Source organism: Castor canadensis, chromosome 10, assembly GCF_047511655.1.
Source record: "Castor canadensis chromosome 10, mCasCan1.hap1v2, whole genome shotgun sequence".
Classification (NCBI taxonomy): Eukaryota; Metazoa; Chordata; class Mammalia; order Rodentia; family Castoridae; genus Castor; species Castor canadensis.
In genome coordinates, this window is record NC_133395.1 from 110898291 (window position 1) to 110922023 (window position 23733).

At 37.0% G+C, this 23733-nt stretch overlaps 2 protein-coding genes across 7 annotated transcripts in view; both read left to right on the forward strand.

Moving 5' to 3' along the window:
- Ankrd28 (ankyrin repeat domain 28) overlaps nucleotides 1–23733 on the forward strand; it is a 156371-nt gene that overhangs the window by 122726 nt on the left and 9912 nt on the right. For all 6 annotated transcript variants that reach the window (XM_020176983.2, XM_074043859.1, XM_074043860.1 and 3 more), the window contains 9 exons: nucleotides 741–767; nucleotides 1335–1409; nucleotides 4854–5055; nucleotides 14486–14573; nucleotides 16923–17040; nucleotides 17559–17778; nucleotides 22167–22254; nucleotides 22346–22429; nucleotides 23036–23181. In XM_020176983.2, coding sequence (XP_020032572.1) covers nucleotides 741–767; nucleotides 1335–1409; nucleotides 4854–5055; nucleotides 14486–14573; nucleotides 16923–17040; nucleotides 17559–17778; nucleotides 22167–22254; nucleotides 22346–22429; nucleotides 23036–23181 — 1048 coding nt within the window. The remainder of the gene's footprint in view (nucleotides 1–740; nucleotides 768–1334; nucleotides 1410–4853; nucleotides 5056–14485; nucleotides 14574–16922; nucleotides 17041–17558; nucleotides 17779–22166; nucleotides 22255–22345; nucleotides 22430–23035; nucleotides 23182–23733) is intronic.
- Nucleotides 14580–16707, forward strand: LOC109694813 (protein FAM136A). The gene has a single exon (XM_020176986.2). The coding sequence runs from the start codon at nucleotides 14690–14692 to the stop codon at nucleotides 14972–14974; it is 285 nt and encodes a 94-aa protein (XP_020032575.1). The 5' UTR covers nucleotides 14580–14689; the 3' UTR covers nucleotides 14975–16707.

A 23733-nucleotide genomic window follows, 5' to 3' on the forward strand; every position in this document is an offset into this window, starting at 1 on the left:
TAGGAGGATGACTTAAGCCCAAGAGTTTGGGTTTAGCCTGAGCAGCATAGTGAGTCTCAAAAGTAACAAAAAACAAAAACAAATATATAAATCTCTGGAGAAGGCTATTTATATCCTTTTCTCATCTCATATCCCTGTGCCTACAACATCTACTGCTTCACCCCCTTTAAATCTGCCCCATAAATTTCTGAAAAACTGTAACTATATTTTACATGAGAACTAAAAGCTCCTGTGAGAGGCAAGCTCCTCCCATATGTTTAGAGAATTCTGAAAGTTCCTTTCATTTCACAATACCTCCTAATAGAGGGTCTCATCCTGGGTATACATAAAACTCACCCCACTTTGCCAAACCAGAAAAAAGGAAGGGACAAGTTAAAATATACTCCTGTGGAGCAGATATTTCAGGTTAAAGGTTCCTTTATATAGACTTACATTGTAATATACATTAAACTTCCCTTCAAGTGGAGATAAATTTCAGGGGAGGTGAAGATAAAAGAAAATACAGTAGTTGCTACAAAAATAACCCATGTTTTCTTAAGTTATTATGGATTGTTATCCTAAAATCTTCAACCTGTGTATATTGATTTGTGGTCTATTGTATTGTATAACTGCTTATGTAAAAGTCTTAATTTTTTTGGAGGCAAAGGAGATGTGTTTAGAATAGAAGTTAGCAAAGCCTATGAAAGTAAAGACATATGTATGAATACTTCCTAAACTTTGTTTTTAACCTTTTGTTTCAGATTGCAAGTGAAACTCCTTTAGATGTTGTAAGTATTAATTGAGTGCCCCCGCCATCCAAATATTACTTCCCCTTGTTGCCATTAGAACTGAAGCTGGGCACCAATAGCTTATGCCTATAGTCCTAGCTACTCGGGAGGCTAAGATTAGGAGGATCATGGTTTGAGGCTAGCCTGAACCAAAATAACCAGACTAAAATGGTCTGAAAGTGTGGCTCAAGTTGTTGAGCGCCTGTTTTGCAAGTGCAAAACCCTGAGTTATTCCAGTCCTGCCAAAAAAAAAAAAAAGTAGAACTGAAGCTATAGATGTTTACATATATCCTTAAGAGCAGAGACAGTGTGAGAAAAGTGGTGTGTAGTAACAGGGAATATGTTTACTTGGGGGAGTTGAATAATTTTTTCCCACTTAATGTGTAGCCTTCCTTAAAGTTCTTAATCTGTGACCCTTACCACATTTCTGTGATGCTCTTGTTCTAGAAGTTTGCTGTGTTACCAGTTTATTCTCTAAAATGGATTTGAACAGAGGGAGAGGAGGAATAGCTTACAGTATACCTAAAGGTATCATTTCTGACGTTTAAAATGCCTCTTCTTTTTCAGTTAATGGAAACTTCCGGGACAGACATGTTGAATGATTCGGATAATAGAGCAACAATAAGTCCTTTGCACCTGGCTGTGAGTACTGCCTTCATAGCCAACTTGATAGCTGGTTTATTGAAAATGTCTAGCATCTATTTAAACTTCCCATCCATGTAGTATTTACCACGCAATTTAAACTTTAAGAACTTTTTTAATCCAGAGATGTTTTTAATGCACTGTTTTTTGTCTTAAGTGGTGGTACATGGCTTCCCCCATGTCCTACTCATAAGGGAGAAGATGAATCTTTGACATGAATTTTAAAATGTGCTGCCCTGGTAAATGGACTTTTAACTTACTAGGCCAGTATTATAAAACATAATTTCTACATTATTTCTGCAATTTTTTGTTTATTTTGCGATCGAGACTGCTAAATAGTTGTGTGTTCGGTGCTACTTCAGTTGCTCGCGCTAAGAATCTTAACTGCATGGTCTCTAGTGTCCCTTCCATTTTAAGATTCTGCTGAAGTTTTCCTCTCAGTGCCAGTCACTGAAAGAAAATGGATGGAGAAAGAGTATGATGATTCTTTAAGTCAAGTATGGGAATGAATTACCTTAGGAAATTTTAAGTAGAACCCAGTTAGCTCTTTCTGAACTGAAAGAATTTATTTTTAAACAAAGCATGTTGAGTGGGGGCCTTTGAGAATCAGGAGACCAAGATACTGTTTGTGAGACTTCTGATGTTAAGTATAGTAAATAAGTATAGGGTGTATGCTTAATTTATTGGGGATTACTGGCAATTCAATTAGCCATTTATTTCTTTTCACCTGTATTTTTATTTTTCATCTTAATATTCCCCTTGCATATGTTCTAACACTGACACAGTGACACACACTGAATCTGTCTGTTCTTTCTACCCCTTTCTCCCTTTGGTATTGCTTTTGTGGTGTAAATAACTTAAGAAGGCACACCAAAGCATTCTGCTTACTTTCCCTTTTGAGCCCGAGGAAGCACTATCACCTCTACCAGACTTGCATAGTAAATAATAAATCTGAAAAGGCAAAAATATCTAGCAGAAAATATCTGTTTTAGTACTGGTAGCATGAAAATGAGCTCTGAGCAGATGATTAGGCAGTTCTTGCATCATCATCATTCTCACAGTATAACGGCATTGTCATTTCTTGAGCACTTGCTATGTGCCATACTCTTTCCCTTTAATGGAGATTCAGCAAAATAAAGGCTTCCAAAAGTCCTGCAGTCTGTTATAGTACTCTCTTGTGAACTTAATGATGTTTGCTTAGAAATTTTATACTTGTGTGTTTCACACCCCCAACCCTGACCCCTACTTTGGTAAAATTGTCTCTCTCTGTGTCTCTCTCTCTCTGTGTCTGTCTGTCTTTCTGTCTGTCTGTCTCTCTCTCTCTCTCTCTCTCTCTCTCCCTCTCTCTCTCTCTGACAGGATCTCACTATGTAGCCTAGGCTGTCCTGGAACTCTCTATCCTTCAGCCTCAGCTTCCCAAGTGCTAGGATTAAAGACGTGTACCACCACACCAGGCCTGCAGGTTAATGATGTGCTGTACTTTAAGTAGTGGGCATTCTCTCTCACTCTTTCTCTCATTCTCATTTACTTTTTTCAAAACTTTGTCAAAAATTTTTGTATGGCAGTTTTTAAGAAAAGTTTAACAAAATTTATCTTCTTAACCATTTCTTAGTGTAATTCAGTAGTGCTAAGTATATTCACATTGTTGTACAACCAGCCAATCTCCAGAACTTTTTCATCTTGTAAAACTAAAACTATACTTATTAAACATCTCGCTATTTCCCTCTCCCTCTAGCTGTTTCTGTGAATTTGACTAATCTACATTCCTCATTTAAGTAAAATCATACTGTATTTCTGTTTTTGTGACTGACTTATTTCACTTAACATGCTATTCTCAAGGTTCATCTGTGTTGTAGAATGTATCAGGATTTCCTTCATTTTTGAGGCTGAACAATATCCCATTGTACATACATACCACATTTTGTTTATATGCTCATCAGTGGACATCTGGATTGCTTCCATCTCTGTAACTGAGTGTTACTATAAGGATGGGTGTGTGAGATGGCATTTTTAAGCTGAAATGGGAGCCATTTTCCAATTTAGTATTAGGCTCAATGATATTAACTAGATTATACTTCTGTTTTTGCATTTCATATCTAACCCTTAGAGGTTTTTCGAAATTAGTTGAAATACTTTTTTATTTTAAACTTTCCCATTTAGGACAACATTTTACAGTGAAAACACTGACCTGAGGCTTAAGGAAACTTTGCTTGTACTAGATATGCAGGCTCCTTCCCTCACGGGGAAGGGCCCTATGGCAAAGCATCATGACTTCTAGTCATCCTTATTTTCTCTCTTCTTTTTATACTCTCTTCTGTGTATTCAGTGGGATTCCTCACAGTTCATTCTTGGAGTAGCATAATTTCATTGACCTGGTATTGAGCAACAGAATTGGATGTGATCCTAGAACAGTGAGTTCTGTGTTCTGCAGTCGCTCTAATCTTTGAGGTAGTCAAGCTTGTAGATAATCAAACATCCTACACAGAAGTCACAAAGAGATCAGTAAGTTCCAGAGCAACTTTATCTCTTGCTGGTACTTTCTGATATTTTCCATAAGAAATGGCTCTGTAGTCCTTTGAAGTTTATTATTGCCTTATGTCCTGCCCAGCATACAGTCAAGTATGAATAATAGTACATGTTTTGTTGACATCTTGAATTTTGAAATGAACTATCTGGCAAGCTCCCTTATCATACTGTAGAAAGAAGGGGACAGGTCTTCAAATGTTATTTTCTTGCACTACTAGGACAATGCCTGGCACATGACAGATGTTTGGACAGACCTCTGTCAAGTGTTTTTGTCCTAAAGGAAATAATCATTTTTGAGCTCTGGCACATGGAATGGGAGTAGCAACTTCAATTTGAGAACTAAAAAGACTAAAGCACTGACTCAACAAGTTCTACAGCTGTCCCTGTGATTAAAGTATAGTAAAATTATACCAGAGAAGATTAATGTGGAACAATAAACTATAAGAACACAGGCTTTGAAATCATAGACTTAAGAGTGATGTGAGTCTGTGTCATATCCATTCATTGTCTGCCATGAACCAAGCATTGTATGCTCATGAAAATAACACCTGTTTGAACTTTCATTATTTACAGAAATATTTCTTATCTAATGTGAGAGTCTTCTGTGTTTAATAGAAAAATATATTGTTAACTTCTGAATTCTCCATGTAGAAGTTTGTATTATCTCAAATGTAATAATAATGGGAAGACAAACCTGCTTACTTTACATTTTCTAAAGTACTGGGTGGCTGGAGATGGAGCTCAGTGTTACTGTACTTGTCTGGTCGTGAGGGTCTAGGTTCAACCCCAGCACCACAGAAAAAAAAAGGAAGTAGGGAAGAGGAGAGAAAGGAAGGAAAGAATGAATGAAAGAATTTCAGAAGTCAGTCTAAATGTATATTTTTTAAATTGTGTGTATATATATTTTTTTATTTCTAGGCCTATCATGGTCACCATCAAGCACTGGAAGTGTTGGTACAGTCTTTGTTAGATCTTGATGTGAGAAATAATAGTGGGAGAACACCCTTAGATCTTGCAGCATTTAAGGGCCATGTTGAATGTGTGGATGTACTCATTAATCAGGGAGCCTCAATCTTAGTAAAAGATTACATTTTGAAGAGGACACCTATACATGCAGCAGGTATGCCAAATATTATGCTTGATCTGTTTTCCACTTCCCATTTCATGTTGTTTTCAATTTCTGTTATATAATACTCCTGGCACTTACCTTAACTTTTTAATTCTTAAGGGGTGAAATGATTATATTCTCAGGGAAAAATTGACATCAAGACCTCACTTTTTAAAAATCATCTTCCTGAGAAAGTGGATTTATGTAATAAAGAATTTAGACTACTACAAAACAGTACAGTATTTTTGTCTTTTTAACGGAAGTTACTTTAGATTGGTATATGCGTTCATTTAACGAATGGTAATCATTTTTACTTATTTTACCAGTATACTGCATTAAACATTTAATCAGACAGAATTTGTAGAACATCTACTTTATGTAAAGAACTATTCCATGTTGTAATTTTGTGATATCACAGATGTATGAACAGTGCAAAGATCTGTAATGGTATGGCAATTACCACAGCCAGTATTTATTTTAAGTAACAGAGACTGATTCAATTGAAGATATCTTAACCAAGTATTTTTCTTAGTCCCATTTTTAGATTTACATCGCTTGGTATATATTTCTACACTGATCCTTAAGAACACATTCAAGTACATGACTTGAGTTTTATTTGCAGTCCTTGGGGAAACTTACATTTTAGAAGACTTCCAAGTAACACTTAATGTTACTCTAAGAGCAGCCTTTTAAAACTGTCAGATATTCGAGCAGTGCTCAGAAAGTATATTTTAGTAACAGCTTGAACCCTTTACTAAATGTGTGTATGGAAACTATCATGTAGTATGAATAAGAGGTCAAAATGCTATTGCTTTCTATTACAAAAAAGAATGAAGTTACATATCAACCTATAATTAGAAAAATTGTAACCACAGATTATTTGTAGAACTATTCTAAATTTTGCATTCTTTTTGGGGGGGAAATGGGATTGCTTCAAACTTGTGATTCTCCTGCCTCACCCTCCTGAATGCTAGGATTACAGGTGTATGCAAAAATACCCAGCTGTGTACATCCCCAAATGATAAGTATTGAACCAAGACACTATGCCACATAGGCCAGTAGAAGTTCTACCCATAGAAAAGAGTTACAGGTAAATGCAAGCCTTGGTTCTATAGCTCTCTTTCAGATTCAGAGATCTGTTAGGGAGCATCTTATTACTCATATGTCATGAAAAAAAACACTGAGGGGGGATGTGTTGTTGTTGTTTGGTTTTCTTTTTCTATAAGCTCCTGTAACTCCTTTCTCTATGATTTTGGTTATTGAACTTAGATCACACAAACACTAAGCAGCAGCTACTCTGCAGTAAGTATAAGTGATTTGATTTAAAACAAGAATCATGGGTCAAATATAATCTCCTTCAACCCTCCCTAAGTATTATGACACTATTGTTTATTACTAAGCTAAGATAGATGCTGGCAGAGTACAGTATACTGACTGAATAGGGCTGACAGGAATTCTGTTAAGCCACAAATCTTCATAACTGTTGTAATTTAATATAGCTGTCGGAAAGTACTGTAGAATATCAGACACCTAGCTTGCTTTCACTTGTTTTTACATCTTTTTTGATTCAGAAGAATGGTGAAATTGTTATTATTACAAGCTAGGCAATACTGAATTACACACAGTACAGGGACAATAACAATAGCAAGGGCAATGACGGGGAAGACAGAAAAAAGAGGGAAACCAGTTTCCCCCCAGTAATAAATTAGTACAGGAACCAGAAGGAAATGAAGAAAACAGATACTCAGATCCAGACTCCAACAAAATGAAGATAAACTATGCCAAAGAACCCAATGAAGCCCACAAGAACACTTTGAAAGAAGAAATACTGCAAGTAATCAATGAGAATTTTATAGAGATGATACTGAATATGGTCAACCAAAATGTACAGGGGACACAAAATTCCAAGACAACAAAAACAGAGAATTTGAGAAAACACAAGAACACATAAAAGAAACTATAGAAGCACTGTGTAAACACCAAAGTGAAACAGAGAACAAGATAAATAAAGACAGAAATGAGCTCAGGATGAAAATAGACAATATTAAAGAAGAAGCAACTCAGGATATGGAAAACCTCAGAAAAAAGAACGAAACAGAAATGCAAAACAGAATGGAAGGCCAATCCAGCAGAATAGAACAAGCAGAAGACAAAATCTCAGAACTTGAAGACAAAATGGTAATTAAAGGAAAAACCGAAGAACTATTAGTTAAACAACTCAAGAGTGCAAACAAAGGGAATGCGTAATATATTCAAAATAATTACAGAAAATTTTCCAAATCTAGAGAAATCTATGCCTATACAGGTGCAAGATGCCTCCAGAACACCAAACAGACCTGACCAAAATAGAACTACCCCACAGCATATTATCATTAAAATAACAAGTACAGAAACTCGAGAAAGAATATTAAGGCTGTAAGAGAGAAAAAAACAAATAACATACAAAGGTAAACCCATCAAAATCATAGCAGACTTCTCAACAGAAGCATCAAAAGCAAGAAGAGCTTGTGGTGAGGTCTTCCGGGCAATGAATGAAAGTAACTTCAACCCTAGGATAGATACTCTACCCAGCAAAACTATCATTCAAAATAGATGGAGCAATAAAAGTCTTCGATGATAAGCAGAAACTAAAACAATATTATGACCACAAAGCCACCACTACAAAAGATTCTTCAAGGGATTCTGCACACAGAAAGTGAAACCCAACATAACCATGAAAGGGCAGGCAGTACCAAACTTCAGGAAAAGAAAAAGCAAAAAAGTGGAGAGAAACATCTATTTAGGTACACACAATCAAACCTTCAAACAACTAAGACAACTAAATGACAGGAATCACCACATACCTATTAATACTAATACTTAATGTTAATGGACTTAATATCCCCATCAAAAGGCACCATTTGACAAACTGGATTAAAAAGGAAGATCCAACAATTTGTTGCTTACAGGAGACCCATCTCACCGACAGAAATAAGCATAGGCTTAGGATGAAAGGTTGGAAGAAGATTTATCAAGCTAATGGCCCCCCAAAACAGGCAGGAGTAGCAATACTTATCTCTGACAAAGTAGACTTCAAACCTACATTGATCAAACGAGATAAAGAAGGACATTCCATACTAATAAAAGGGGAAATAGGCCAAAAGGAAATAATAATTATCAACCTATATGCACCCAATGTCAAACATACCCTGAAAGACCTAAAAGCATATACTAACGTCAACACAGTGGTCGTGGGAGACTTTAACACCCCACTATCATCAATAGATAGGTCATCCAGACAAAAAAATCAATAAAGAAATCCCAGATCTAAAATATACAATAGATCAAATGGACCTACTTGGATGTCTACACAACATCCACAACATCTCATCCAACTTCTATACAATATACATTCTTCTCAGCAGCCCATGGAACCTTCACCAAAATAGATCATATATCAGGGCACAAAGCAAGTCCCAGCAAATATAAGAAAATAGAAACTATACCATGCATTCCATCTGATCACAATGCAATAAAACTAGAACTCAACAACAAAAATAAAGAGAAAAAACATGCAAACAGCTGGAAACTGAATAACTGATTGCTTAATGAACAATGGGTCATTGATGAAATAAAAGAGGAAATTAAAAAGTTCCTGGAAGTCAATGAAAATGAAAACACAACCTACCGGAACCTATGAGACACAGCAAAGGCAGTCCTGAGAGGTAGGTGTATAGCTATGAGTGTTAAAAAGACTGAAAGATCCCAAATCAATGACCTAATGATACATCTCAAACTCCTAGAAAAACAAGAACAAGCAAATCCCAAAACAAATAGAGAAATAATAAGAACTGAAATCCATGAAATACAAACCAAAAAAACCATACAAAGAATTAATGAAACAAAAAGCTGGTTCTTTGAAAAAATAAACAAGATCGACAAACCCCTGGCAAACCTGACTAAAATGAGGAGAGAAAAAACCCAAATTATTAAAATCAGGAATGCAAAAGGGGAAATAACAACAAACACCATGGAAGTCCAGGAAATCATCAGAGACTACTTCGAGAACCTATATTCAAATAAATTCAAAAATCTTAAAGAAATGGACAGATTTCTAGATACTTATGAGCATCCAAAACTGAACCAAGAGGACATTAATCACCTGAATAGATGTAAAACACAAAATGAAATTGAAGCAGCAATCAAGAGTCTCCCTAAAAAGAAAAGTCCAGAACCTGATGGATTCTCTGCTGAATTCTATCAGACCTTTAAAGAAGAACTGATACCAACCCTCCTTAAACCAATCCATGAAATAGAAAGGGAAGGAAAACTGCCTAACACATTTTATGAAGCCAGTATTACACTTATCCCAAAACCAGGCAAAGACACCTCCAAAAAGGAGAACTATAGGCCAATCTCCTTAATGAACATTGATGCAAAAATCCTCAATAAAATAATGGCAAACTGAATTCAACAATACATCAAAAAGATTATTCACCACAACCAAGTAGGCTTCATCCCAGGAATGCAGGGGTGGTTCAACATATGAAAATCAGTAAACGTAATAAACCACATTAACAGAAGCAAAGACAAAAACCACTTGATCATCTCAATAGATGCAGAAAAAGCCTTTGATAAGGTCCAACACCATTTCATGATAAAAGCTCTAAGAAAACTAGAACTAGAAGGAAAGTACCTCAACATTAAAAAGTTACATATGACAAACCTACAGCCAGCATTATACTTAATGGAGAAAAACTGAAACCATTCCCTCTAAAATCAGGAACCAGACAAGGATGCCCACTATCTCCACTCCTATTCAACATAGTACTGGAATTCCTTGCCAGAGCAATTAGGCAAGAAAAAGGAATAGAAGGAATACAAATAGGTAAAGAAACTGTCAAAATATCCCTATTTGCAGACGACATGATCCTATACCTTAAAGACCCAAAAAACTCTACTCAGAAGCTCCAGGACACCATCAATAGCTATAGCAAGGTAGCAGAATATAAAATCAACATAGAAAAATCATCAGCATTTCTATACACTAATAATGAACAACTGAGAAAGAATATATGAAAACAATTCCATTTACAATAGCCTCAAAAGAAAATCAAATACCTAGGTGTAAACTTAACAAAGGATGTGACTGACCTCTACAAGGAAAACTATAAACTTCTGAAGAAAGAGATTGAGGAAGACTATAGAAAGTGGAGAGATCTCCCATGCTCATGGATTGGTAGAATCAACATAGTAAAAATGTCTATACTCCCAAAAATAATCTACATGTTTAATGCAATTCCCATCAAAATCCCAATGACATTCATTGAAGAGATTGAAAAATCTACTATTAAATTTATATGAAAACACAAGAGGCCACGAATAGGCAAGGCAATACTCAGTAAAAAGAACAACGCTAGAGGTATCAAAATACCCGACTTCAAAGTATATTACAAAGCAATAGCAATAAAAACAGCATGGTACTGGCACAAAAACAGACATGAAGACCAGTGGAACAGAATAGAGGACCCGGATATGAAGCCACACAACTATAACCAACTTATCTTTGACAAAGGGGCTAAAAGTATACAATGGAGAAAAGACAGCCTCTTCAACAAAAACTGCTGGGAAAACTGGTTAGCAATCTGCAAAAAAACTGAAACTAGATCCATGTTTATCACCCTATACCAATATTAACTCTAAATGGATCAAGGATCTTAATATAAGACCCCAAACTCTAAAGTTGATACAGGAAAGAACAGGAAATACTTTGAAACTAATAGGTATAGGCAAGAACTTTCTCAATGGAACCCCAGCAGCTCAGCAACTAAGAGATAGCATAGATAAATGGGACTTCATAAAACTAAAAGGCTTCTGCTCAACAAAAGAAATGGACTCTAAACTGAAGAGAACACCCACAGAGTGAGAGAAAATATTTGCCAGCTACACATCAGACAAAGGACTAATAACCAGAATATATAGGGAACTCAAAAAACTAAATTCTCCCAAAATTAATGAACCAATAAACAAATGGGCAAGTGAACTAAACAGAACTTTCTCAAAAGAAGAAATTCAAATGGCCAAAAAACATGAAAAAATGTTCACCATCCCTAGCAATAAAGGAAATGCAAATTAAAACCACACTAAGATTCCACCTCACCCCTGTTAGAATAGCCATCATTAGCAACACCACTAACAACAGGTGTTGGCGAGGATGTGGGGGGAAAAGGAACCCTCTTACAGTACTGGTGGGAATGTAAACTAGTACAACCACTCTGGAAAAAAATTTGGAGGCCCCTTAAAAAATCTAAACATTGATCTACCATATGATACAGCAATACCACTCTTGGGGATATACCCAAAAGAATGTGACTCAGGTTACTCCAGAGGCACCTGCACACCCATGTTTATTGCAGCACTATTCACAACAGCCAAGTTATGGAAACAGCCAAGATGCCCCACTTCTGACTAATGGGTTAAGAAAATGTGGTATTTATACACAGTGGAATTTTATGCAGCCATGAAGAAGAACGAAATGTTATCATTCGCTGGTAAATGGATGGAATTGGAGAACATCATTGTGAGTGAGGTTAGCCTGGCCCAAAAGACCAAAAATCGTATGTTCTCCCTCATATGCAGACATTAGATCAAGGGCAAACATAGCAAGGGGATTGGACTTTGATCACATGATAAAGCGAGAGCACACATGGGAGATATGAGGATAGGTAAGACACCCAAAAAACTAGATAGCATTTGTTGCCCTCAACTCAGAGAAACTAATGCAGATACTTTAAAGCGACAGAGGCCAATAGGAGAAGGGTTCCAGGAACTAGGGAAAAGGTTAGTTTGAGAAGAATTAATTTAGAAGATAACACACATGTGCAGGAAAGCAATGCGAGTCAACTCCCTGTATAGCTATCCTTATCTATAGGTCCTTCCTATTATTGCTTATACTCTCTCTTCAACAAAATTAGAGATAAGGGCGAAATAGTTTCTGCCTGGAAGCGAGGGGGTAGGGGGAGGGAGAGAGGGAGTGGGTGTAAGGGAGAGGGAGGGGGTAGGGGGAATAAACAACAAAAAAGCAGGAATGGTGAAAGATACTGCTTTCTACATCATTTTGTAGCTGATGTATTTCTTTAAATCTTAAACCTTATAGGTAGGACCTGAATTTTGCAGATTTACTTTAAGAGCTTTCTATTTGGGTTGGCTGCTTCTACCTGTTTTATATATTTGTACGGATAAAAGCATTCTTTATGTATATGTGTCATGTTTCTTTTATTGTATGTACATCATTTGGAATTCTTTGAGCTATTAATAACCAGGTATCCAACTGAAAGTTTCTTTTTTTTTTTTTAATATTTTCTTTTTTATTTTATTTTATCATTTTTACATTTAATTACATGTGTATACATTTTTAAGGCCACCACCATAGTAATAACATTTTTTTTCTTTTATTATTCATATGTGCATACAAGGCTTGGTTCATTTCTCCCCCCTGCCCCCACCCCCTCCCTTACCACCCACCCCACCCCCTCCCTCTCCCCCCCACCCTCTCAATACCCAGCAGAAACTATTTTGCCCTTATTTCTAATTTTGTTGTAGAGAGAGTATAAGCAATAACAGGAAGGGACAAGGGTTTTTGCTGGTTGAGATAAGGATAGCTATACAGGGCATTGACTCACATTGATTTCCTGTGCGTGGGTGTTACCTTCTAGGTTAATTCTTTTTGATCTAACCTTTTCTCTAGTACCTGTTCCACTTTTCCTATTGGCCTCAGTTGCTTTTAAGGTATCTGCTTTAGTTTCTCTGCGTTAAGGGCAACAAATGCTAGCTAGTTTTTTAGGTGTCTTACCTATCCTCACCCCTCCCTTGTGTGCTCTCGCTTTTATCATGTGCTCATAGTCCAATCCCATTGTTGTGTTTACCCTTGATCTAATGTCCACATATGAGGGAGAACATAACGATTTTTGGTCTTTTGGGCCAGGCTAACCTCACTCAGAATGATGTTCTCCAATTCCATCCATTTACCAGCGAATGATAACATTTCGTTCTTCTTCATGGCTGCATAAAATTCCATTGTGTATAGATACCACATTTTCTTAATCCATTCGTCAGTGCTGGGGCATCTTGGCTGTTTCCATAACTTGGCTATTGTGAATAGTGCCGCAATAAACATGGGTGTGCAGGTGCCTCTGGAGTAACCTGAGTCACAGTCTTTTGGGTATATCCCCAAGAGTGGTATTGCTGGATCAAATGGTAGATCAATGTCTAGCTTTTTAAGTAGCCTCCAAATTTTTTTCCAGAGTGGTTGTACTAGTCTACATCCCCACCAACAGTGTAAGAGGGTTCCTTTTTCCCCGCATCCACGCCAACACCTGTTGTTGGTGGTGTTGCTGATGATGGCTATTCTAACAGGGGTGAGGTGGAATCTTAGCGTGGTTTTAATTTGCATTTCCTTTATTGCTAGAGATGGTGAGCATTTTTTCATGTGTTTTTTGGCCATTTGAATTTCTTCTTTTGAGAAAGTTCTGTTTAGTTCACTTGCCCATTTCTTTATTGGTTCATTAGTTTTGGGAGAATTTAGTTTTTTAAATTCCCTATATATTCTGGTTATCAGTCCTTTGTCTGATGTATAGTTGGCAAATATTTTCTCCCACTCTGTGGGTGTTCTCTTCAGTTTAGAGACCATTTCTTTTGATGAGCAGAAGCTTTTTAGTTTTATGAAGTCCCATTTATCTTTGCTATCTCTTAGTTGCTGTGCTGCTGGGGTTTCATTGAGAAAGTTCTTACCTATACCTACTAACTCCAGAGTAGTTCCTACTCTTTCCTGTATCAACTTAAGAGTTTGTGGTCTGATATTAAGATCCTTGATCCATTTTGAGTTAATCTTGGTATAGGGTGATATACATGGATCTAGTTTCCAACTGAAAGTTTCTTAAGTGACAGGAAGCAAATGCAGTTCCAGGGTTGGCTGATTCCACAGTGATATCAGAGCTTAACTAGATTGTAACTCTCTTGCCTTTACATGTCACAGGATGATTGCTGCTGCGTTACAGGATCACATCCAAAATCAGATAGATTTAGGACTTTTCAATAAGCAGGGTTGAGTATTTCCCAAAGCCCTCTGGACTTGTCCACATCTCAGTAGTCAGAGCTGGACCTGTGCTGGCCTTGTAACTGACCAGTGTCAAAGGAGAATGGGGTTGTGATGGCGAGGGATGGGTGCTGGATAGGCAGCCTTCCTGCTGTAATTTACCCTGAGGAATTTGTATATTCAGCTTAAACAACAAACCCAGTAGAATCTTACTTAATACATGGAGTTTTCCTTCTTGCGTGTTTGATTCAGTGAAATAATGAATTCAGTCAAATTACTTCAAAATTATATTCTGGAGATTGCCTCTAAGATGGACATTTTCTACTTTATTATATGTAACTACTGACAGTTTTAAATTTTACTTTACAGCAACAAATGGTCATTCAGAATGCTTGCGGTTATTAATAGGAAATGCAGAGCCACAGAATGCAGTAGATATTCAAGATGGAAGTGGACAGTAAGTTTCAATAATTCTTAAATCTTCTGTTGTTAATTTTTGAGACAGGATTTCATTGTATAACCCTGGCCAGGCTAGAATCTACAATCCTCCTTCCTTCGCTCTGGATTACAGACATGTACCACTACACCTGGCTTTTAGTTACTTTTAAGATATTTGAGGAGTCCATGTGGGCGCCGGCGCGGCGCGGTGCGGCGCAGCGCGGGTTTGCCATGGCGGAGCTGCAGCAGCTCCGGGTGCAGGAGGCGGTGGACGCCATGGTGAAGAGCGTGGAGAAAGAGAACATCCGAAAGATGCAGGGCCTCATGTTCCGGTGCAGTGCCAATTACTGTGAAGACAGCCAGGCATCCATGCAGCAGGTGCACCAGTGCATTGAGCGCTGCCATGCGCCTCTAGCCTAAGCCCAGGCCTTGGTGACCAGTGAGTTGGAAAGGTTCCAGGACCGCCTAGCCCGGTGCACCTTTCATTGCAATGACAAAGCCAAAGATTCAGTGGATGCAGGGAACAAGGCGCTTCAGGTGAAGCAGCAGCTGGACAGTTGTGTGACCAAGTGTGTGGATGAGCACATGCACCTCATCCCGACTATGACTAAGAAGATGAAAGAGTCTCTCTCATCCATTGGGAAATAATCTGTCCTAATCCATGGGTTGTTGGTCTGTCTCTGTGCCTAGGAGAGAGAGAGCGAGAGAGAGAGAGAGAGGGAGAGAGAGTGAGAGAGAGAGAGTGGCCAGGGGAGTTTTGGTCCCCACCCTTCCACCCCACATGTCTGGAAGGACAGACATGGTTTCAAATGAGTCTGGACACAGGCCATCGTAGAAAAGTCTTTTCCTGTGACCATTGAGCTCAGGGCAGAAATGTACTTAAAGAGGAATGGGAATTTTAGTCTTTTAAGCAAAGTTTATGAAGAAATTAAGGATGACAACATGTTTAAGGTATATTTCACTTGTTTCTGGACAATAGCTCTTTTATGTTTCCATCCTAGAAAGTGAAGTGGAAAAAAGGTGCTAAAATTTGGGTGAAAGATAGCATGTGGGCAGGGGGCGTGTTTTGGAGCATAAATTCCCATGTGGCGAGTGCTTTTCCTAGCAGTTGAGATCTCCCATGTACAAAGCCACAGATCTCCAAGGTACTAGATTCTTCTTAGTACACAGGTACCAACAGGCTGGCAAGTTCCTCCAACCTGCCTGTGATCTGGTGAAGGTTGAGGAGAGGTGTGTCTTATTTGTTGCCAACCTCCTGTTTGCCGAAAGTATTTTTGTAAGTTATAAAACAAAACCCAGTAGATCACTAATTTAGAAAGGAAAGAAGGTTTCTGGGTTTTTTTTGGGGGGGGGGCGTGTTATTGGGGTTTGAACTCAGGGCCTCATGCTTGCTAGGCAAGCACTCTTACTGCTTGAGCCAATCTACCATCCCAGGTTTCTGGATTTTTATTTTGCTTGGTTTTGTTTTGCATACAGCAGCGTAGAGTGGATTTAAGGTATGAGTTGGGAGAGAGTAGTTTAGTTGGACAAGAATTTTGAAAGGTTCTTCTGTACATCCGTTTCTGGCCATCAAGATGTGGATGTGCATTTCTTGAAATTCCTGGAGAGTCAGTGTCACTCTTGAGTGTTGAAAGCAGAGCTTCCTTCACTGGTTTATGGGTTTTGAGGCTTTCTGCAGCAGAGCAATAGGACAGTCTTGCCTTAAATGGCATGGAGGTTTGATCATGTCATACCAGCATCTGGTGATAAACACTAAATAGGAACTGTTGGCTAGTTGAGAGAGTTGTGAAGTACTGGACTTGCAAAACGCTGAATTTCATAAAACAGTGATGAGATAAAAGACTAAACCCAGCATTGTTTATTTAGCTAGCCCCTGAATTAACAGAGCCTTATTGAGACAATCTTCTGGGAATAGGAAGGTCAAAAAGCAAGGAAGGTGGGCAAGAACACATACACATTACCAAATGCCATTTTTGTCTGGGGTATTTGCAACAAGCAGTGTTCCTGCCCCTTCAGGGTACCTTATCTTTTGGGTAAGGACCATGTTGTCTTTTTGCCAACTTATTACTTGAAATGATAATATAGCCTGTCTGTTTGCTGTGATGTATTTTCCTAGTAGTATGGCTTTAAAATAAAGGTTCATTGTCTCCACACTTTAAAAAAAAAAAAAAAGGTATTTGATAATCTATATGCTGGCCCTATTTTAGTAAATGTGTCATAGCATGTATCTGAATAACATCAAATATAATTTTTTAATTTAAAGAAACAATATGTCACAAAGAGGCTTGTTTTCCAAATACATTGTTTGCCATTTATAGAGTACAGTCTTTTAAGTGATATCACTAAGCCTACTCCTGTTGTTGTTCAGGACACCTCTTATGCTGTCTGTTCTCAATGGGCACACGGATTGTGTCTACTCACTACTGAACAAAGGAGCCAATGTAGATGCCAAAGATAAATGGGGGAGGACAGCATTGCATAGAGGGGTAAGCCAGAATACCTTGTTTATTTTCAAGGCACTTTTATGATCTCATTGCTTAACTAAACTTTATTTTTCTTCATTAAATTCCTACCAAATAATCTTTACTATACTTTTTTTCAGTGTCTTGGTTTTTGAATGGTGGTTTTGAATAGTTGCAATGCATAACTTAATCCAAGGAACAATAATGTTGAAACACTGTCTTAAATCCCTAAAATCTCAAGTAGAAGTAATATCAGTTTGACTTTTTCCCATTATCCTATTTTAATCTTTAAAAATATTTTCATTGAATTACAAATATCTCTATTCTTTTTTTCCATATTGTATTTTGGCAAAAGTTGCTGCTTTAACTGAATTTTGAAACTACTTTAAAAAAAAATACTGAATTACTTAAGAAAATGATAAATGGCCTTAAGTGGGAGAAAGATAGGGGTGTATTGACTTTGAAATCTTTAAATTAACTAAAGTTGGGACATAGCATCCAGCATAATTTATTTGACTACATTCAAATTATTTTTCTTTCAGGCAGTTACAGGCCATGAAGAATGTGTAGATGCATTACTTCAGCATGGTGCTAAGTGCTTACTACGGGATAGTAGGGGTCGGACACCTATACACTTGTCAGCTGCCTGTGGACACATTGGTGTTCTTGGAGCCCTTTTGCAGTCAGCAGCATCTTTGGATGCAAATCCAGCCATAACAGACAATCATGGATATACGGCACTTCACTGGGCTTGCTACAATGGTTAAGTATACGGATAAAAACCTTGTATCACCACTAACATACATGATGCTCCACATTGTGAAGGAATAAAAGCCTAGCAGATCTTTGAAGCTTTCTGAGATAATTTTGCTGTGTGGTTAAATCACCTTACTTTTGGTTTCCTAGAGGTTCACAGTCATAATGATCCTTTTATAGGTAGACTCACAGAAGGTCTTTCAGGTCTGGGGATGTGGCTTAAGTGGTAGAGCACCTGCCTGTCATGTACAAGGCCCCAAGTTCAAACCCCAGCAACACCATTTAAAAAAAAAAAAAGTTACAAAAGGTCTTTCAAGAAAGCAAAAAACTTATTTTTAAGGTATAGAAATTAAAAGTGGGGTTTGGCTAATGAAATGTCAGTAATTAAAATAATAGCATGAAGCATGTTTTTGGTGGCACTAGGATTTGAACTCGGGGCCTCACACTTGCTAGGCAGTCACTCTTATCACGTGAGCCACTCCCCAGCCCTTTGCTTTGTGATGTGTTATTTTGGAGATAGGTCACGAACTATTTGCCTGAGGCTGGCTTCGAGCTGTGATCCTCCTGATCGCTGCCTCCTGAGTAGCTGGAATTATAGACATGAGCCACCCATACCCAGCATGCATGTTGATAATTTTTTCTCTGTAATTCATAGTCTTGGTCATCTTAGAAAACACTCAGATGTGTTACAGTGTACTTCAGTTCTGCCAGAGTTTGAACTTAACACCTTTTGCAAGCCAATATGAAATTTTTAAATTTTGATTTGAATTTCATTGTCACACTGAGATTAATGTTAGTTTTGACAGTGCATCCACAAAGCCATGGTTCAAGTGTATCATCTCCTCTTTAATCTGCTGCTTCATAGGTCTTTCCCTGGGAGGTCTTCTGCCACTGTTGTTGAATTATGGTTAAAGAGGAAAAATCTGAATCATGTAAAAATATAGTTTAATCAAATGTTTTCATAAGTATTTCCTAAATAAGCTATTTCAATTTTTATACTAATTTTCATGCCAGAGTTGAGAGATCATTTTAATTATTTTTGGCAGTTCTGTGGTTTGAACTCAGGGCCTCCTACTTAACTAGGCAGGTGCCCTACTATGTGAGCCATGCCTGCGCTTTTTCTTTTTTTTTTTTCTTTTTTTTTTTTTTTGACCATAGTCATTTTTCTGGTAGAGTCTTGAATTCTTGTCCAGGGCTGGCTTCCAACTTCAGTCCTCTTACCCATGGCCACACACAGGTATCTGCCACCATGCCTGGCAGTCAGAATATTATAGGCTCTTCTGTATTTAAGCATTGTCCTGGTAATTACTGTTGGTCATTCTTCCAACTCCAAGTACTGATAGAACCATAAAAAATACTTTAATCTGTGAATTCACAAAGCTTAGTGTGGTCTGTTTCCTTTTTACTACCTCATATTCTTCACCAAAATTTTTTTCTATTTTATTTTTATTTATTTTTTTATCATCATATTGTATGTGGGTACACTGTGACATTTACAAAAGTTCTTACAATATCCTCCATCATTCTCTGCCCCCCAGTACACATTCTTAGAATAGCTTCAACAGGTCTCACTTTTCCATTTTCATACATAGTACATGATATTCACCATACTCACCCTGCTACATGCTTTCCTTCTATCCTTCCCCCTTCCACTCCTACCAACCCCCAGACAGGACCTGTTTTACCTTCCTGCCTTCATTTTTTAATAAAGACATTTTTCTTTGTTTAAGATAGCTATACAGGATGTTTAATTATGACATTTCCACATACATACGTATTATAATCCAAATTGGTTTATCCCCTCTATTTTTCTCCTTTTTACCGTAGTCCCTTTTGAGTAATTTCAATAGGTTTTAAGATTCTATATTCTTGTATAGAAAGTACATCATCCATATTCACCTTCTTAACGTCCTTCTTTTACCCTCTGTCTCCTGCTAGTGCCCTCCCCTTAGCATGAACTGGTTTTCATTCTTGTCATTTGTTGCTTAGGTGTCTGTTGTCGAGTGGGATTTTTGCCTTTGTATTAAAACCTGTAACATCTTCAGGTTTTGACTTTCCTTTTTCTCTTTCAGCTCACTAAAGCTAGTATTTAATGACTATAGGATAGTGACTGAAGATTTGCCCTAAGTCAAAGAAGATACTATATTTTAACATTAAAATATGATTTGTTTTTATAATATGACTTAATATTTTATGAATATGAGGAAAACCCAAAATATCTAATACAGTGGCAAAACATCCTCAAATGTGAATTTTATTTATATGAAAAGTTAATGAGGCAGTTGTGGTGGTTCATGCCTCTGATTATAGCAGTTAGGAGACTGAGTCAGGAGGATCGTGAGTTTGAGGTTACCCTGAGTTCCAGGCCAGCTTGGCCTATGTATTGAGGCCTTGTCTCAAAACAAATAATCAGAAGTTAGTGTGATAAAGCTGTTTTAAAGGAAAGAATTTTACAGGTTGATTCTTTTTTTAAAAATGTATTAGTGATAATTAAACATGGAGGGAAATCATGCAGTAAGGTATTTTTCCTAAGGTAGAGTATTTTGTTACAAATGTACTGCTCTGGCCTTTGGAGAATTGTTCTCTATTACAACATTTCTTACCAAGTCTACGTGTAAAACACTGTTCTTACTCTATCATTGCTGAACTTAGACTCCCTAAGTACATTTTGTATAAGAGAGAATTTTGTACAAACTGCATGCCTGGTTGCCATTTAAAAATTAGCAGACGTTAGCCAGGCAGTGGTGGCTCACATCTGCAATCCTAGGTACTTGGGAGGCTTAGATGAGGAGGATGGGAGATTGAGGTCAGGAGGCCAGCCCATGTAAATAGTTTGTAAGACCCCCAAAATAAGTACTTACTCCAAAATAAGTACAGCAAAATAGATGTGGTACAAGTGTGATGTCCTGAATTCAAACTCCAGTCCCCCCCCCAAAAAAAAAATAATAAGGTCAACAGATGTAGTTTCACACTAGAAAAGTTGTAGTGATTCTGAATTAAGCTGGAAGAAATTATATGCAACAAGAGACCATGCAGACAATTTAAAATCAGTACCATATTTATAGCTAAAAGCCTGTTTTATAATTTGGTATTCTGAAAGTAGGATATGTAAAATGGTCTACTTCTATTAGTAATTATTGTATGAGTGGGAAGAAAATTGAAAGCATTCCAATACAAAATTCCCTCAAAATGAAATGAGAGGCTCCATAGGCCACACCTTAAGAACCCATATGCCATGATAATGGACAGCTCTTAAATCAGTCCTGGGCATCTGTCCATTGCTATTTCTTACTAATGAGCTAACTTTCAGAGATGGATTTAAAGCAGAACTTCTCACCCTCGGAACCTGGGACCTGACAATTCTTTGTTACATGGGAGTTTAGCAGCATCCCTGGCTTCTACCCCCATTAGATGCCTGGGGTACTTCCCTGCCCTTAGTTGTGATAAGCAAAAATGTCTCCAGATATTGCCACACATCTCCTGATGGGCAAAATGTCCTGCTTGAGAGGGACTGGATTACATCTTACAAAAGGTGGAGTGCAATTATATAGATTGGCTAAACATTAACTTCTTGTCCTGGTACAATTACACAATAAAGTTAGGTTGAGCTATTGTTTGAGAATGTTCGAGTATATAGACAAAATGTAGCATCACTTTGATAGACAAGTACTAAATCGTGAAAATAAGACTGTAAGAATCTAATTTATTCCTAAAACAGATTTCAAATGACTAATAAAGAAGAAAAAGAAACAAAATTCATTTGCAGAAATTAATACTGACTGAGCATCTCTAATCCAAAATGCTTATATTACATTTCTGATTTCAGAGCATTTTGAATTTTAGATTTTCCTGTTAGTGATGCTTAGTAATTCAGTGCAAGTATTACAGAAATCCCAAAACTCAAATCTCAAGGACTTGGGATCCCAAGCATTTCAGATAAAGTATATCAACCTGTATGCAAATTGGGTGGGTTTTTGGTTGGTTGGTTGGTTGATTGGTTGTTTTAATTAAACTTTGACTTTGAAAATAAGGTTAAGAAAAGCTGAATTTGTCATTATACACTCCAGTACTGTGAAGTGAACATTGAAGAATTAAGATTTTTATATATGCTATTATATAAGGATATATACAATTTATTAAGTAAAAAGCAAGTTGTAGGATAAAGTATCCCATTTGTATTTTTCAAAGAAAATGTGTGTTTGTGTACATGCAGTTCTATGTGTCTAGAAATTTTCTGGAACTGTCAAGAGACCACTGAGTACAATCTAGAGAGTGGACTTAGGAGATGGGATGGAGGCAGGAACTTGTACTATTTCCTTGTAGACACTTCTGTGTATTTTAGATTTTTGCCAATGTCTTACATTTTAATAGCTGGTTCTTACTTAACTATTTAGGTCACGAGACATGTGTAGAACTTCTTTTAGAACAAGAAGTTTTCCAGAAAATAGAAGGAAATGCTTTCAGTCCATTGCACTGTGCTGTGTAAGTAAAGCAAGAATTAATCAGTGTTGGTTTGAGTGTTTTTAGAAATATAACATTGCTTTGAGTGTAATTACCTTGTTACCTTACACAGGATCAATGACAACGAAGGTGCTGCTGAGATGTTAATTGATACATTAGGTGCCAGCATTGTGAATGCCACAGATGCAAAAGGAAGGTAGGAACACAACTATGTATAAGATACAGTATTACTTTCAATAGGAGAAACAAAAATTTTAGTATTAGTCTAGTTTGAGAATTTAGAGAAACCATTATTAATTGAAAACTGAATTTTGTACTTGCAAGTATAAAATACTAATTTTTTTGTATTATATAATGCTCCTGTAGCCAGATTGGTTTTTATCCAGTCTTCCTCTTTTAAAAGTATTTTTAAATGTAAAAAATTCCCCACCTCTTTTAAGACGTGTTTTTTCTTAAAAGAGGTAGTAGTAGTAAAATAGTAATAAAGAATAGGAGGAGTCCAGCAGTTGAAAGAGGTAGTAAAGTTTGGGGCCCAGATTTATTTCTTTGAAATTTTCTTTAATGATAAAATGTTATTTTAGCAATTTTATATTTGATACTTATTTTAGTTTATTTCTATATTATCAAAAATATAAATTTCTGTGATCAAAATTACTAAGCTCCATGGAACCCATTTGTATCTAGGCACTGCTTTTATAGCCTAATATGTAAACCTTTAAACGTTGCTCATCATAAATTAAGGAATAGTTTTTCCAATTATTTGATAGATTTAATCATGTATTCCAATTTCTTCATGTCACAGAACTCCTCTCCATGCAGCCGCCTTCACAGACCATGTTGAGTGTTTACAGCTCCTGCTCAGCCATAATGCTCAAGTCAACTTTGTGGACTCTTCTGGGAAAACACCTCTTATGATGGCTGCAGAAAATGGACAAACAAATACAGTTGGTAAAGAAACTGTTTAGAGCTAGGCATGGTATATTCCTGTAATCTCAGCTACTCAGGAGGCTGAAGCTAACAAGGCCAACCCAGGCTATATATAGAAAGCCACAATGCAATTTCTTTTTTAAATAAACTATTTAAAGGTTGTATTCTCCTAAATATATACCTTGCTTGCGTATGCTATACATCCCCAAGCTTTCTGACTTTGACTACTTAATCTTGCCACTCCTGGGATTTAAAATCTTTTGCCTGATTGACTTCACATATTTTCATTTGGAGACAGTATTTTAATTTGCCCTTACTGATTGAAGAATTTACTTTACCTCGGCAGTGTTACACAGTGGTTAAGAACACTGGCCCTGGAGTCACATTGCCTAAATGTGTGCCGTAGATCTTCACTAAATGACCTTATCCTTCAGTTTTTACATTTGTGAAATAAGAAAAATAGCAGTACCTAGTTTGTTAGAATTGTTGTGGAGGTTAAGTAAATTGCTGTCAATCCAGAGCACATAAAACGAGTGTATAAAATTTAGTATGCACTAAAACAAAAAGTTCATC